Source organism: Accipiter gentilis, chromosome 6 (assembly GCF_929443795.1).
Source record: "Accipiter gentilis chromosome 6, bAccGen1.1, whole genome shotgun sequence".
NCBI classification, from domain to species: domain Eukaryota; kingdom Metazoa; phylum Chordata; class Aves; order Accipitriformes; family Accipitridae; genus Astur; species Astur gentilis.
Window position 1 is genome coordinate 14563830 of NC_064885.1, and position 17431 is coordinate 14581260.

The window sequence follows — 17431 nt, forward strand, 5'->3', positions numbered from 1 at the left end:
ATGTCAGGTTGTGGTTGTTTGGTTTTGGTGGTGTTTTTTTTTTCTTTTTTCTTGAAAGACCTGTTGCCACGCTCAAGTGCTTTTTGTATTTACAGATCCTGCATTTGATTTCTTGTAGACTTTGCTCCTTCTGGCTGAGTTTATGTTCAGCGTGGGTATTAAGAAGTAAGTGTTTTGAACTTGGGGCTGTTCGCATAGGGGTTTTGGCAAACTGGTGAACCGTTCCAAGTGGTTGTGATCATCTGGGCGGCAGCACACCATACCGGTGTCCACTGGTGCGCACCATGGCTGGGAAAACTGATTCAGAAGAGGCAGAATTTCCCATTGTGGCATTTTGTGCCAGGCTGGCCCTGTCTGACAGCGCTGCAAGAAGAGTTGAGGGTTTAGTCCCCAGGGCTGTTGAGCTGAGCTAAAGTTACCACTATCTGCTAGTGGTAACTCAGTTGAAGCAGGCCTTGGCCAGCCACTAGAGAGAAACAAAGAGCTCTATTCTGAGTGCATATGAAAAAGATAGCTTTTCTGGAAGGAGCTATTTCTCTCTTATTTCCCCTTTGTCTTTTCCCTTATTATTCCTTTTTTCCATAGCTGACATTTGACAGCTCTACCAGTGTGATGATTGAGTGATGGATGTCTTAATCTTGGATTCTTTCTTTTTTTTGCCATCCTGGTACACACTGCATGTTTCCTCTTCTCTTTCCAGTTAGCCCTGCACCTCTAATCTGGATGGGTAAGCCACGGCCTTGTCTTACCATTGCCCAACAATATTTCCAGAGGTTAAAAAAAAACCCTTTGCTTTCTAGTAGAGTTACTGGTGATCTCTCCACACAACACCAGCAGCCTGGCATTGTTAGAGCTGTGTCATTGCTCTACTGAGTGGTGATTGTCTAGGTTAAACAGCTATGAGTGCTGTTAGAAGTACAGAAGTGCACTAAGCTGTATAGGTACCTTGTGCAGGGTAGCCTTTATTCAAATAACTTTTGCTCTGGAATGTGTGAGCCCTCCCTGCCTGTCGATGCCAGGTTTAATTAAGAGAGAATCTCAACGATGAGATGCAGACGACTTTTTTTTTTTCCTTGTAAACTTTCCCTACTTGCCCTTTTCCCCATTCTCCTTTGATCTTTAGAAAACCTCAGCTCATGAAAATAAAGGCTGAAAAGTGTCTTCTAGTTAGTGAAATATGAGTAAGAGCAAACACCTTGAATCATGGATTTGCATGTGATTTGCACGCTGCAGGCTGTCTTGTCTGTCTTCAATTGACTCAGGTTTTTAGGTAGAGCAGGGGTAAGTAATTTCCTTGTTGAGGGCTGAATAGGCTTTTTCAAACACCTTTGGGTACATGTTATCATTATGCAGTGTTGCACAATGGTTCGTTGAAGGAAAACTAGCTGTGGGCTGTATAAAATGAAGCATGGCCTGAATTCAGCTGGTAGGCGGTAACTACCCAGCCCTGTGGCAGAGGGTGGAAATGGATCCCTCCTGATTTAATTCCTCCTCTATCGTGCTCTGCGGACCTGCAAGAGCTGCTTCTCACAGCAAGGTGGGAACGGGCATCTGCGGCTGTCAGCTCAGCCGCTTGGCTCGTTTCTGTGTACTGCTGTCATCAGCTGCCAATAACGAAGTCGTAGCCTTGCTGAGTGAGTTTTCCTGCCAAACTTAGGGGAAATGGGAAGTAAAGACAGTTGGGAAGTCATTTCTGAGGCATGTCTGGTACTGTGGTATGTGGTGTTTGAACTGTTTTGGAGGTGATAAAGCAGAGAAGAGGCTTCTAGTTCACTGGTGGTAAAATATGCCACCACAGTTCAATAGTGCCAAATTTAATTTATGAAGCACAAATGACGATTCAGGTGGGAGTTGATTGCTATGCATGGTTTAAAGGGAGAAAGTGGTAGTGTATCACAAGACTTGCAGGTGGCCACAGTATACAATGAAGTCGAGTATCATTGATTTGTTTAAATTTTCTATGCACTAATGGGCTTTTACCAGGACTCTTGCACATCTTGTCTCTAGTCAGTGCCTCCTCTGATTATTTTTTTTTTTTCCCTGTTGATATCTTTTTCAGTCACAAAACATAGCTGATAATTAAGAAATTATCCCTCCCTCCCCCATTCAGAAAGTCAAACACTGAAATTTTGGGAGAAAAATTTGTCCTTACCAAGGTTTCTGCTATTGCTGTTTCATGTTTTTGTTTTGTTTTGGTTTTGCTACATATATAGACTTTGAGAATCTGATCTGCCAGTTTGGAAGGCTGCCAGAATCTTAGAATTGTAATCTGCTTCACTTATCTTTATCAATGATTATATGAAAGTTGTACTTTATTGTGCTTGCACCAAGGGTGAGGATGACTTAACTGTAAGCATTGTGTGCTGAAGAAGTACTAGGTGAAATATGCTTATTTGTCTCGGCTGTCAAGGGGATGAGAAGGTGATGTCTACCACTGGTTGCTTCTTAGGAGGCTGGGCTCTAGGTTTTTTATTTCGAACGTGGCATTTTTGCAGACTGGTTGCTTGTTTTCAGTGCAAGACTTTGCACATCTGCTAAGCACATATCATTACAGTTTTGGAGAGACTATTCCTTCTTCTGAAGAAAAGATAGTTTCCTTTCTGTTTTTTTATTTCTTCTGTTCGACCATGCTTTTTTTTCCCTTTTTTTCCCCCAACTCTCTTCTACACTTAGCAATTAAATGGCAGTAATGTTCCTCCATGCTATGTTTTCCCTTCTGTTTGTGTGACTCAGCAAAAATCATAAGGAAATTGAGGGAAAAAGACAAACTGGAAAGAATTTGGGTGGGTATGTTATATGTGTCATTCAGTCTGATTTGGTGAAAGACTGAGGTTCTCCTATACTATCGTTAGAGTGGGAGTATTATGCATTGTCTCTGTCAGATGTAGCAGTAAAGGGAAGATGGCTAGAAAGGACCTGTTTATAAACTTCATGGTTGTAGCCTTGCTGGCTCAAGGAGGGAAATTGGTGCTTGTGACCGTTAATCTTGGAAAAAAAAAAGACACCGGCAATTTATTGGCTCCATTAGTGGGTCAGCCTTGCTGAGCAGTCAGTTTGGTTAATGTGTCTCCCCTTGTATATCTTCATGAAAAATTTATGTTTGATGGACTTAGATATTTTTTATTTCTGTTTTTTAGCTGTTTCCTCCACTGCAACATTTGAAGGGGGTTTCTTGCTTGTTTGTGCTTGTAAATTAGGGAGATCTGTGCTTGTTTGGAGTATCTTAGGTTAGCCTAGTTTCCTCTCCCCTCCCCATAAAGGAAAGTCAAATAAAAATAACTGTTGGTTTTCGTGGGTATGTGGTTTGGCATTGACCAAACACTTTTTTCTGAGACCCCCTAAAGCTGGAAAGAGATGTTTCAGCACATCCTGTGGAGGTTGGTGCCTGCCGTTTTAGAGGTGGGAAGCCTTTGAGGAACTGCGTGTTGCATTAGAGCATCTGCACATGTTTTTAGTAATCATAGGTGGAGCAGATTATTCTGCTGGCCTTTACTGGCCATTATCAAGGTTACTCTTGTTCTTGCTTTTGCACGAGTCCTCTTTTGCCAGGCAGAAGATCTGCGACTGCATTTGCCAAGTCTGTGAGAGAGTAATTTTTTGTCTGCCACTGCTGGTTTTTTTGCACAACTTTCCGAGTTGAAATGAAGCGATAAGTATTTTCGATCTCTGAAGGTAGTCGTGTAATGTTCCAGAAAACTCCTTTTTGGATCTGATTAAATAAATCTCATGGATCCAAATGCTTCAAGTTGGAAAGCAAAACATCCAGAAAGATTTGTTTTCCTTTTAGTGGAGAAGACAGTCTGAGATTTATTGGTTCTGTGAATTTTTCTGCAGTGGTGGAATAATTTCAAGTTGATGAGCTGCTGAACTAACATGCTGTTAGTGATGGGGCAGGAAGTGAGCTGTGGCTAGGTAGCACCATCTGAATAAAAACTTGTCAGAAAGTTGGTTTCAGCTAATCCCTGGGAGGAAGTGAGCTATAATCAGCACTAAGTGAGCTAATCAGAGGAAATCTATTGCTCAACAGGAGCCTTTAAAAAAAATGGGGGGGGGGGGGGGGGGGGGAGAAAGGGGGAAAGAAAAATACCCATGCGGACATTTCATTCTGCTTTTGGACTTCAAAATCTGTTTGGTCCAAGAAAATGGAATATCTGATGAAATGAGCAGGTCTCCAATCTCCACTTAAAAACTGCACAATATGTGTATCTGTTTGCCCTCTTTTCCAGAATAATGAAGCATCAAGTCTCTTCTCCTCCAGTAAGGTGTTTTTTCAGGTATTTAAAGGTGGTGGTGTGGGGAGGCTGAGAATAAGCTAGTTACCAAAACCACTGGAGGCTTGGGGTCAGTGTGCTGGGAATGAGTCTCCAGGCATTTTCAACAAGTACTTTTATAATATAAACCAAGAGTGGGACATGACTATCTTCAATCTGTCTTGTGACATGGGTCTTTTCTTGGAGCATCACATGCTAGCTCTCTTATTGTATTGTTTTTAATTACTCTATGTTTCTTTTCACTTGACATCATCTGCCTTGGAGATTTGTTTGTGAGACATTTATTTTGCTATTTTCCTCCGCTCTGGACCTGGCTGTTCCGGATGCCGCTCTTTGTGCATGACAAATGTTGCCAGTAGCACCCTATAAGGCTCTACAGGAAGACAGCAAATGACAGCCGCTGCCGTGCAGATTGCTGTAAGGATAACTTTCTTTTGTCAACCCTTATGCCCTCTGCTAGAGCAGGGACAGGGAAATGCGCTTGCCATCAGGGCTTTTTTCACTTTTGATCTGTTCTCTTTTCTTGCGTTTCTTCTGTCGGACAACAAAAGGTTTCACTGTGTTGCTTTCAAGCGCTGTGCCCACTCTCTGTGACTGTGGCCCAAATGTTCTGCAGTTCTCCTTGCAGCAGTTCAGGTGGTGTCTCAATAAGGTCTCACAGCTGTAGAGGCACATCAAGGATTATGATTTCAAAAGTAAAGTGGTTGTGTTTCTTAATGTATTGTTAGCCTGAAATCCCTTACTTCTGCTTTTTGGTCAGCCCTGTAAAATAGACTTGAATTTGATGTTTGTGTTACTCCTTCTGTGTTACATTGCTGATAGTAAATGAGTTGAGTAATTTTTACCTGCAGTAAACAGAACTGAGTTCATTTTGCAGCTCTTTGAGCCTCCTGTCAGGGTATGTACATACAGAGGATTTGATTTATTTCACTATTTTAGTTCTGGCTTCTCGGAGATCTGTTGCTTAAGTGGCAGTGTAAAGCCAGGATATTGTGTGCCAGGAGTAGGAATTTATGTATATGTTATCAAACAGCTCTGAGCTTGATGTGTTTTGTTGATGTTTTTTGGGGTTTTTTTCCCAAGCAGTAGTCCAATTTACTTTTGCATCAAATTCCAGGCACTGAAATACAGATGCAGCCAAGACTCCTCAAATACATTAATTTGAACATCTTAAGAAGACAAAATTAAAATCATTATGATATGAGAACTTTCTACACCAGCTGTTTCATTTGACGCATGGTACCATGTTCCTATCCCTGCTTGAGGCCTTACAGAATGCATATTTAAAACTTAATCTGCTCAAGTAGAAGTGCTCCAGGAAAAATGTGACTCTGCTCTATAGTGATGCAGAGACAATAGCAGATAGGAAAGCGATTGTAATCTATTTAATTTTATTTCCCTTTAGTCATTCTGCAAACAAGTTTGAGAGGAAAAATGTTGGTCCTTTTTTAAAAGTCAGGGGAGCTAAATCGCAGCCCTGTGGTGGAGAGGGGCCTCCATGGTAGGGCCTGCTGCCGAACAAGCGCACTGCTTCAGCTGGGATGGGAGTGCGTGTCAGCCTTGATATTGATCACGAGGGAGGCTGAGGGAGCCAGGACCAGCACAAGAGCTGTACTTAGGAAGTTCTTCAGGAAGCAGCCCAGCTTTATGCTCACACAAGGGGGAATTGAGGGGCGGGGGGGAACCGCAACAAAAAACCAAGTCAAAGCCAGAGCATTCAGATTAATGTGCTGCAGCAGTGTGTGTTCATTAGCTTTGTGAAAATGCTGCCCAATTCTCGGTTTACTTTCCAGCTTTTACTCACTGTCAGGGTTATGTTTCAGGGTGTTTTCCCACCAGTGGCAGTGACAGGAACTGCTGTGTCTCTTCTGTGACCTGGGTATGCTATAGGTTATTGGGCCCTTTTCTTCCCCAAAAGATAGAAAGCTAGTGAGCAGCAGAACTGACTCCTGGAACATCGTTGTAAAAATGAAAGTCTGAACACACGTGCAAATCAGTCACTGCAGGTCTGTCTCTTCAGGGGCTGGGAGGAAGAGAGTGGGTTAAGCTACACAAGGAGCTTTCCTGTGCTTGTCTTGCATCAGCCTCACTGGGCAAAGGTGGAAAGAGCAGAGTTGCGCTTCTGAGGAACTTGGCTTCAGGTCTGCCACTGTTGGTGGTGGGTGATTAGGATGGCACAGACCCTGGCTGGCTGCTTGCTGCTGCCTTTGCAGCAGAGGAGAGCACATTTGCTTTTCAGCTGCTGCGGTTTGTGTTACGATGGTGTCTGAGGCTGCTGAGGATAACGAGAGTACTTCTGTTTTTGCTGCCCCAGTGGAGGGCAAGAAACCTTTGTCAAAAGGAGGGGGACAGCTGTTGGGAGTAGGGTTATATACTGGAGATGAGGACTGAGAATCAGAGCCTTGTGGTCACCAGTGCTGGTACCTGTGAGTATGTTTTGTGGACTAAGCAGCAGAACTGTTGGGAGAAAAGCTTTTAGCTCTTTTTGTGTCTTTTTTTTTCTTTTTTTGTGAGTGTAATGGATTGTAGCACTGTCCTGTGGTGGGAATGAATCTGTCTGAAGTCTGTAGTTAAGTATTGTTTGCAGCTTCACAGCTTGTCTCTGTGGTTCATTCCATTGCTTTCTAGTTCTTGTAATTAAATGTAGTGCAACTAGTGATTGTGGGGGAGTTGCTGATGTGCTTGAATATATTATTATTACTGGTATTATCTTCACTGGCAAAGATGAATGTGAATCCCTTTCTTCTGATTACACCCTCTTCCATATATTATCTTTGTTTCTTTTGTCATCATTCTTCCACATTTAGCATACTTTTATGAGGTTGCTCAAACTTATGTTAACCATTTTAGTAAATGTCTTTCAACCAAGCTAAAAAAACCCCCTCACCATTAATTGTGTTGTCCAATTCTGTCAGAGAAATATGAACCTTACATCCCCTTTGCAAGCATACAGACTCCTGGCAGGCAATGTAAAAATGAAAATAACCCTGGTCCTTGCAATTCCCTGCGCAAGCCATGATTCAGCAAGGCAGCCACGTGGGTGATGGTGCAAGAGTGATTACATCTAGCTGCTGTGAAATGAACCCGCTCCTTTCCCTCTGGGGGAGTGAGAGAGCAGAAGAGGAGCTTCAGGGTATATTTTCACTCTTTTTTTCTTCTTTTTTTCTTTTCTTCTTTTAATCCCTCCTCCAGCCATTGCCCATAATGCCAAACCTCCGCAGCAATTTCAAAAGTAGTTCCTGATGCTGTGGAAACTTTCCCTGCATAATGAAGACAGGGTAAGGATAAAGGAGAGGGGAACTGCTCTTTTCTTCTGCACTCAGCCATCAGAAAGAGGCTAGCTGTTTGGACTTGAACCTGAACAAAATGATTGATTTTTAACTTCTGATGATTGCTTGAAGGATTAGACTTCTGTTTCCTGAAGCCATCTGTAGTGAGTGCAGCTGTTGTAATTTATTTAAACTATGTGCATTGAAATGGTCCTTTGTGCAAAATAATTTTGGATCTAGCACTTTTATTTTAACAAGTCTTTGAAACAGCCACTCAGAAATTATACTACTTTGTGCTAAGTAAATCACATCTCTTGAGTTTTTCCTAAAAGATGAGGTTTTACTAAAGTCCGGATTTAATGAGCTTGAGGAATTTTGTTTAAGTGCAAATGCCAGAGCCAGTCCCTCAGGTGGGAAGCTGATGCCTGAGCTCTTTCTGCCACTCCAGTCTGCTCTACCAGCCCTGCAGCTTGTCTTCTTGCAGCCCTGCAGCTTGTTTTCCTCCTGTAGAGCTCTCGAGCTCTACTTAGAGCAAGGTCAAGGATCTTTCTGAATGCTTTGAATGCTGAACAGCTGATCAGAGTTGCAGCTCTGAGGGTTCTGCAAAGATGCTGTTATGGCAGTTTCTTGAAGGGCCTGATTTTCTTGTGAAATAGATGAGTTTTGGTTTTCCATATACTCGCTCCAACTTGTTGCTTAACAGTTTCTTCTCTTGAGCACTCAAGGTGCTAAGGAATAATTCGTTTCAGATCAAGAAGCTGTAATACTTAGTATGCAGTGGGCTGAGTTGTGCTCCTTGTGTCACTGAAAATTAAGAATTTTTACTATAGTGAGAATTTTATTTAAAAAACATGTAAAAAAAAGTGCAGTGGTTTTTTGTTTTTTTGTTTTTTGTTGTTTTTTTTTTTTTTTAAATTTGCAGCCTGAATACCACATTACAGCATTTTGAATTTGGTGACTGGGCTTTCCAAGGGAGCATGTGGGGAATTAGTATGGGCTTGGAGGGCCAAGTCTGTTCTTGTACAGTTTCAGATGCAGGTTAGTTGTTTATCCTTACATCCTGCTCTTGCTAATATCAGGCAGCTCGAAAAGCTGCACAGATGTAGGAAATAATAGGGTGTATTTTACAAAAATACAAAAGGCTACTCATGATGTTGCTTTCTTCACAAAGTATATAATTTTGGTGTTGAAGTTATGTGATATGCTTATTTACCTACTATGATTTCTTTAGCTATTTGATTGTATTTCTCTGCTCAAAAGGAGGGGTGCTTTCTTTTAAACATCTGTTTGCATTTGAATAGCTAAGAACCCTATATCCTACCCTTTTCTGAGATTTGATTATCATAAGGGAAATGGATTGTGGTCCCCTGTACTGCCATCACTCCAAGCCCAGCTTCAGTAGGGCTCTTTAGTACCATATATCTGATTTGGTGGTTCAGACCAGAAATTTGTATGTCTCAAATTGGTGGCATGCACTTTGTGCAAACAATATGTGTTGCTACAGAAGCATTTGGAATTAAAATCCCTGTGGGTAGGCTGCTCAGACCTGCTGTTAGATTGCAGGGTTCTTAATTTTTCCCCCCATATTGCAGTGTAGGTACTGGAAAATACAGAAGATCCTGTAGGTAACTTGCAACATCTAAAAGAGCAATCAGTAAGTGAATTTGGAAGACTGTTGGAGGATGGGAATCGCAGTCTGATTCACAACTGCATCCCTGCAGACATGTTCAAGTGTTGCAGGCCTATTTCTTGCTCCATCATCAGGCAAAGGGCTCGAAGGCAGGTTTGTCAAGGGGGGTGTTGCACAGCTTGGACTGCTGTTCCCCATCAGTCTTTAAGTAGATGGGGCAACCAGCACATGACCAGTTTTTACCTGCACTGACAGAACTTTGCTTTGTGCTGCTTGTGCTTCTGTAGGTATTTGTATAGAAATCATATGCTTTCATGGGCATTTATGGTGGTAATTAATTTTAATCTCTCTTGAGCTTCACAACATCAGTGTGCTCTTGTGCTGCTTGGATTCAGGCTGCTAGCCTGATTTGTTTTCCTTTTTGGGGATTTGACAGTAGTCACCCACCCAATGAAATGATAAGGAATGGCAGTCTATGTGTTTTTAGTTCTGCTGCAAAGACCATGTTATACAAGATGCACATGTTGTGCTGAGACATTGTATAGCACAATATTTATACTTTGGAAATAAGGTGTGATAGTTGAGAGGGGATTGCACTGTCTTATCCTGACTTTCTTGAATGACACCGATAATGATTGCTCCAGTGGTGTGGCTGGGACTGAGTCATGCTTTAGGACTCTTGAGGGGCAGATGGTAGACACCAGTAGGCCGTTCATTTCCCAAACTTTTGTGAGAGGAGGAGGTTGACACGGAGGAGATGTATTGGCTCCTGTTGCAAAGAGGTAGCTCATCATTTGAGCGTATGGAGGAATGAGGGACATATTTGTTATTCAACTGTCACTGAGAGGTAGTTTCTGTAAATCCTTCTTTGTGCTATTTACTCTGTAGCAGAGAGGCTGCCTGTTTCTTGGTGATCAGAGAAGAATCTCCAGGATATTATGGGAAGGGAGGAAGGGCCAGTGCAGATTTTCTTGAATGTGGAATGTGTCTTGTAGATGCTTTATTGTGCTGTGTTTTTAGCTTTAGCAGCTATTTGTTCGTGATCTTGCTCATGTTTTTGTTAAGGACTCAGAGAGGATTGTGGTGATAGTATATATTCTCTTTACAAATGGAGCAAGTGTGGCGCAAAGTGGTGAAGCAATCCAAGTCCTCATTCAGAAGTGGAATGCATACAGTGGATCTTAGTCCCATGTTCTTTAATGTAGGCTGCATAATTTGGGTAGAGATATTTTTCATACAACTTAATGTGGACAGTGTGCTGAATTGTGACTTATAAACATAAGCTATTCTTTTCCCCCCAAGATCTTGTCTGATAAATGACAAGAAGGGAAGCATCTAAGGCTTTTGAAGGTGTTTGACTTTAGAGTATGAAGATCTTTGGGCTAGACCTACCCCTAAAAGATGTTGTACTTACACCCTTACGTTTACTGTCCTTTTCACATACGCAACCTTTGTGTGAACAGATAGTGAACTAGATCTGGGAATTGATCCACATTATAACTGACAGTTCTTTTTGACTGGGTTGGTTTTATCACTGGAAAAATTTATCACTCCATCCCACAAATGCTGCTGCTGGCCCAAATGAATGGGTGGCCCGGAACTGGGAGCAGGAAGGGATCTGCTTCCTTTGGCAGAGACAACAGTGTCTGCCAGTGCAGTGCTTGCCGAGTTCCTCAGAGTTGAATTTGCACCTCCTTTCCCTGTTGGCCAATAGAAGAAACACTACATTTATGTATTCTATACTCTTTTCCTATGTTAAAACAAATATTTATATTTCAGTGCTTTCACTAGCTATTGAGAACCATGTCTGACAACGGAGAACTGGAAGACAAGCCACCAGCTCCTCCTGTCCGGATGAGCAGTACTATCTTCAGTTCAGGGGGCAAAGACCAGTTGTCTGCCAACCACAGTTTGAAACCCCTGCCTTCTGTACCAGAAGAGAGAAAACCTAGGAATAAAATTATCTCCATATTCTCTAGCACTGAAAAAGGTAAGATGCCTTTATTTTCCAAAGTTTTTACTTGCATTCCTTTACTGTTGTAAGTTTTGGTAGCGCTTCAGACATTTCAGTCTAGCCTGTCCAAGTGTAAGGGATTGGAGGAAGTGTTGAAAGTTGGATATGTGTGTTCAATGAGCTGAGATGTTCTCTCTGTTTGCACTGGGATGTTTGAAGCTGAAATGCTAAGTAAGAAAAATTAAATAGCTCGCTGAGGAAAACCACCACCTATTGCTTCTCATGTTTGCTGCCCAGTTTAAAGTAATGCATTTCCAAACAACCTTAATAAATGTTTGTGATTCCTTGGTATTGTATTACTTACCATTTTGCTACACTAAATGCAGATTTCTGGTTTAAACTGACCATCCAGCTGTTTTAGAAGTTACTTTGTGTTGATGACCATTTATGTGGCAGCTTGAGGAGAAAAAGGTAGTAAAGAAATAGTGGGGAGGGTGCAGTGTGCATGAAGGAGAATTGAGAAAAATTAAGTCCTTCTGTCTGTGTAACTGCACTGTTAGGATTAGTTACTAGTGGGGGAAAAATCTGGATTGCTGTAAACAAGGATTATTTCTGAGAAAAAATTGCTGTAATGAAACTAGACTGTATTTGTGCTTTGTTTCTGCCCTCTTTTCTGTATGGTGAATGTATGTACAGTGCTGGAGTCCTGATTCTGGTTCTCCAGGATGTCTGTATCCATGTACAACAAAATAGTGCATAGATAGAAATATCTTCTAACATCTGGTACGGTAAAGCTGTGCAGGGACCTATAAGCCTGAACTGAAACTGCTATGCATTTCATTAATGTCTACCAGTTAGCATTTTTGTGATTACTCTTAAGATGCACAAGGGGAAGACCCTGCTACTTTTAATGTCTTCTAGTTCTTCTCTTGTCTTCCTGCGCCTCACTGCTGATGTGCTGGGCAGGACTGAACCAGTCATGCTCACACAGGTTTGTCTGTTTCAAGAGACTTTGCTCCTCTGGTTATTTATTCGCTTGGCTAAGTATTTTCCCCAGGGCTGGTTTTTCCTTTTGCTCAGCTGTGTGAGCAGCCCCTCTGCAGCCATGCTTCACACTGGAGACAAACACTAGAGGCAGGTTTCCCTGTATTTAGAAGATCTGGCTTTCCATGATCTGGCAGAGTTTCTGTGCTCAACAGTGGGCGTGTTTTCCTTTTCGGAAGATGGAAGGATTTGGCCAGTGTAGCTTCTGGAAGCAGAATAGTTATTTCACAAGGTCCCTTATTGTGAAATAACTGTCTGTGGCTGGGTTACAGCAGAAGAAGTGGTGGTCTTTTTTACTGCCATGGGTAAGCCTTAAAGAGGTAAGTCTATAAGAAGAACGTGAGAAGCTACTACATGTTGGTGGCAGCACCCCAAGAGAGACACTCCAGTCCTCAGGGGCTGGTGAAGCTGGGTGCTGTAAGCTAGGCGTAGTGCCACATGTCTAGAGCAGGTTCTAGCTTAGCCCTTCAGTACTGCAGGAACTGGTGGTTTACCATTATATCACTGATCATGGGAGGAAATGCCTAGAAATTGTCATGGTGAGTGCTGCAACAAAATCTTGTGGAAGGATCAAATCTGTCTATCTTCAGACTAGGAGAAGGGTTTAAGAGCTGGGATGGCCCTTGTCATTATGCTGTTGCATTGATCATTTACCAGAGCATTTGTAGCCCTTTTTTACAGACAGGGATATAATCAAGTAGAATATAAACCCCATGTGAAAGAAGGTTTTCCTTGCTCTGAATTAGTAATACTGTGTAAGACTTGCTTGTGTTGTGAAATGAATTATGAATGCAAGTAGGTGCAGCGCAGCTGGAGAGCTTTGTGACATTTTATAGTGCCTTTACTTCTCCTTGGACGTTTCCTCTTTCCATCTTGACACTGGGTTTGTTCGTTGCTGAAATGGCTGGGGAGGTGGTTGAAGGCTTGTCTGAAGTTGTATTGGCTCATCTGAAATTGCTTTGGAGTCCCATTACTTAAGCTTATTCAGACCACTCTGTAAATACTGACATGCACCACATTTATGGAAATTAATTTGCATCCTTGTTTAGCATGTGTCTGCATACCTGCTGATATTTAGTGATGCAAACTAAAACTTGAAGAAATAATTTCTGCTGAGAAAAGTACATTTTAGAGAAAATGATGTCAGTTTGTTTTGTAGATGTTAAAAAGTAATTAAAGTAATATCCTTCTGAAAAAAGGCAGAAGGTTTTACTGCATGGCAAGATAATGTGGTTAGGAAAAATGGTAATTGCATTATCTAGCTTAAAGAAACTATCTGAAAGTTGCATTTTTTTAATTTGAAAAAACTTGTCAATTGGATGACCCACAGCAAGGATAATGTAAACATCCAAAGAAATATTTTTGGCCCTCAAGACTGCAAAACTGGCTGTCAAATGTAATCAGAATATAAATGGACACAGTGACTTTCTGGCACTAAAACAATAGTCAGATGTTGGTGGTTTTGTTCATTAGCATGGCTGAGGTGCACCCTCACCAGAAATGCCCATTTAAATTTTATTATTTTTTTTAATTCTGCTGCTGGGAAGCTTTACAGAATTATTAACTTCCTGCTTGGATTTAAAAAATATATTGGGACTATATATGGAGAATAACCTGTGAACCTGGGATAGAAAATTTTTCACAGGAAATATGTCTCCAGCCAGTGCAAAAGTTTACAAATTACTACAAAAATGGTAAATCCACTATTTCGGAAAATGAAGGGATGCCTTACCAGGAGATGCACAAGACTACTGCAAACAGACGTGTTACTGGATAATGTTGTTTGGCTTTGTTCTGCAGATCTCTGTCCGTATGGTTTTGCAAGCCTCATTGTACCTATTGCCACAGCTCTGCCCCCCTCCCCTCCCTGGGTCTTCTCTTGGGAGGTTTCTTTAGCTTAGGAGATGGTGTTGGGGAGGTGATGAGCTTTGGGGGAATCACTGCAGACAGTGAGGTTTAGCAAATACAGTTTGTGCGCCAAGCCTGAGCTAGTTCTGTGATGAAATAGTCATGAATTTGAAGGGATTATTTAATGACCTAGTCATGGAGGTTTTTCTTCCCCTACTTCCATTGTTTAGGATAAATGAAGTGATAATCATCTTTTTACTGGAGTACTTAATTGCCATGAATTTCCTTGGCTAGACTTCTGAAGTCAAATGAACCTGCGTGTGTTTTTGGAAAGCTTTAAAATAGTCCCCTAAAACAAGAAATGTTTGTCTTCAAGCAGAACTTATTAAAGGAGGTGCTGTGGGGCATCGCCCAGGACCTGGGATCATGCATATGACATGCTCAAGACCGCTGGCTCAGGGCAGATTTCAGTGGGGTTTCAGCTGCGGCTCGGTAACTCAACGTGTACTATCTGGAGTCATCTACCTACCATGACCAGGCTGTTGAGAAACATCTGTGTTTCTTGCTTTGTGTATGGAGGTTGGCTGGTGGGAAGTGAGGGATGCTTGAGGATGGGTTTGCAATGCAGGAGGGTGTGTGAAGTACCTTGGGTGACGCCTCACTGAGTGCCTGTGGCTTCATTTGGGGAAGGGAAGAGTCCAGTTGTATTTGAGGCAGTTTCTTCATCAGACAGAGCAATTCTCCAATTCACTGAATCCTGAAGGACCTGTCTTTCCCTTCCCAGGAACAGAGGAACTATATGCTGCTGTCTCTGCAGGGCCAAGGGACCACATCTTAGATTCACTTGCTGTTTGAAACGAGCGTTGCCCTTTATCAAAGGATTCTCATTTAGATACAGAACTGTGTTGCAAACATCATCAGAGGTTGAAAAGCAGCGTGGCCTCACAGTGGCCTTGTTCGCAGAGCCTTGAGTATGTCCTGCCAACACATGACTCACAGGACTTGCCTCTTGACTGGAGCTCACTGCTTGTGTTTGTTTGAAGTGCTGCTCCAATCTGCTGTTCCTGTGGGCAGAGGAGAGATTTTTAACTCTTCTTGCCTAGACTACTGATAAGATTGGTGTATATTTGGAAGGAGTGGGTTTATTTGTGCAGCATGTGCTGGAGAGTTTGAGCACCAGCTCCTGTTCCCTATGTGTCAAGTGGTCCTGAACAGGAACCTTCCTGAGGAATAGAACTTTTGTTTTTTTCCCCCCCTTGCTTTCACATAAACAACTGCAAGAGATTGGGAAGAAACAGTACTTTCCTTAAAGGTTTTCACATAAGCAAGTTTCTCCTGTCCTGTGACTGAATGGCGTTAATGAGAACATTTGACAGTCTGTTTGCTTTTTGGCTCTGACCTGTGCAGCCATATTAAAGATATCCTGTTTATAATAGCCGTGTCTTTCCACTGCATTGTTCAGCTAGAGGTGGCCCACATGGCTTTTCGTTTGTAAGTATTGTCCTCAGCTCCTCGTCCTTCCTCTCACACCAGCGTGAGGGGATTTCAGACGGTTTCTCTGGCTCTGAGCAGCATGATCTATGCTTGCCCCATGTTCAGTAACTTTTTATCATGTAGTAACAAAGAGGGTGCTATTTTAGCTGCTCTTTTTCTGTACTGAAACTACATGACTTTTATTTTTAAGGTGAATTTAAAAACAAAGCAAAAAACCTTTTTTTTTGACATACAAACATAAAATGGTAATCATTAGATTGCAAAATGGTGTGCTGCTTTCCTTTGTGGTTATGAGCACGATGGCATTCTTGCTGGCTTCATGCATGTTATAATAAATGCAGCTGATTCAGCTATATGTTCTGCGAGCCCACAGGCGTTCCCAGGATTACACATGCGGTTAGTTTTCTTGGTATCAGGTTAGTCACGCTCTACAGCTCACTGCCAGGCCTCTGCCTTTCAGCAGAGGACTGTGAGATGAGACCTTGAGCATCATCCTTCTACCTGAAAAGCAAATAGCAAGTACGCTCCTCTGCTGTGGAAGGGAAAGAAAGCAGGGCTTGGGCTTTTTTGCAAGAACAAGAAAACAGGTTCCTGAAGCCTTTCAGTTTAACTCTGAATCTCTTCTGAGTAAAGGGAACAGAATGATGTATTTCATATTCAGAGATAGCTACAAATTGCCTTTTAATTTTTTTTAATTTTTTCTTTGTCAGAAAAAAAAAATTAAAAACAAACAAACAAACAAACAAAAACCCCAAGCCCCAGGCATTATAAAACATCTTATAAATTTAATTGAATCTAGGTTGGATTGTGCACATGGTCCTTCCCATTGTCTGTTCCTGCTTCTGGTACTTATTATGCTTGCTTCCCACTGTTTTAATTTAAATTAGGTAATTGCTCTGAGGCTATAAACTCTTATCTTCAACACAGGAAGTCCTAGTTTGCATTAATTACCTTGAATTGAAGCAGTGAGGCAACTCAGTTTTAACTGTCTTTAGGGTGAACTTGAGGTTGAACTGAAGTTGTCTTCAGTGTTGTTCTTAATCCATATTAAAATGTCCTTTTTTGCATTGTAAACATTTCATATTCTCAACAGAGCTCCTTGCACTCCCGTGCTCTTAATTTCTTATTCGCTTGCTACCATAGTATAAATTATTTGAATGGAAGAAGTTGTTGATTCTTATGTGAAGTCTATACCAACTTGAAAACGTCAAATCACTGTGCTGCATATGTAAACACCTTCATCCAGTAAACAGAATAATGGTTATAGTCATCCTAACTGTTGTAATGCTTTGATTGATTATATTAAATGGAGACAGTAGGACTTTAAATCTTTGCTCAGTAGATCTTTGAATGTCTTTTTCAGGAAGCAAGAAGAAGGAAAAGGAAAGGCCAGAAATCTCCCCACCATCAGATTTTGAGCATACCATCCATGTTGGCTTTGATGCTGTTACTGGAGAGTTCACTGTAAGTATACCTGCCTAAGAGTTGTTCAGAAAACAGCTGTGGGTCAGTGCGGTGGTGAAGCCATTGCGATGGTTAGTTAGTCTTTGTTTTTATCAAAGACATGATTTTACTCTGTATTTGTAGAGCATGCAGAGTAATGAGACTGTGACCTGTTAGTACTTCTGCAGTATAAGTGTCAGATCTGATGCTTTGTCTTACCTGGAACAGCCTTCCCTGAGAAACCCTCTTCAATTTCCTTTCATTAGTGGGTAGCACTGGTTTTGTTGAGCACTTTTGTATTCCCATTCCTCACATCTGGTTTAATACACCTGAAAGAGGTGGTGTCACGTTGGCATGGTGGTTTGTGTTGTGTCACTTATGGGCATATGGCTCCCCATTAAAACCCCATCCTACTTGTTCATGTGTTTAAGGCTGTGTGTGTGTTACGCTTTTTGTAGAGGAAAGAAATTTGTTCTGC

At 41.7% G+C, this 17431-nt stretch overlaps 1 protein-coding gene across 4 annotated transcripts in view; it reads left to right on the forward strand.

Annotated features, from left to right (window-relative positions):
- Positions 1 to 17431, forward strand: part of PAK2 (p21 (RAC1) activated kinase 2) — a 44059-nt gene that overhangs the window by 12360 nt on the left and 14268 nt on the right. For 3 of the 4 annotated variants that reach the window (XM_049802871.1, XM_049802873.1, XM_049802872.1), the window contains exons 2-3: positions 10950 to 11160; positions 16874 to 16974. In XM_049802871.1, the coding sequence (XP_049658828.1) occupies positions 10974 to 11160; positions 16874 to 16974 (288 nt within the window). In that variant the 5' untranslated portion in view covers positions 10950 to 10973. Of the gene's footprint in view, positions 1 to 4257; positions 4275 to 10949; positions 11161 to 16873; positions 16975 to 17431 lie in introns of those variants that run through there. The other variant, XM_049802874.1, reaches the window with a different exon arrangement.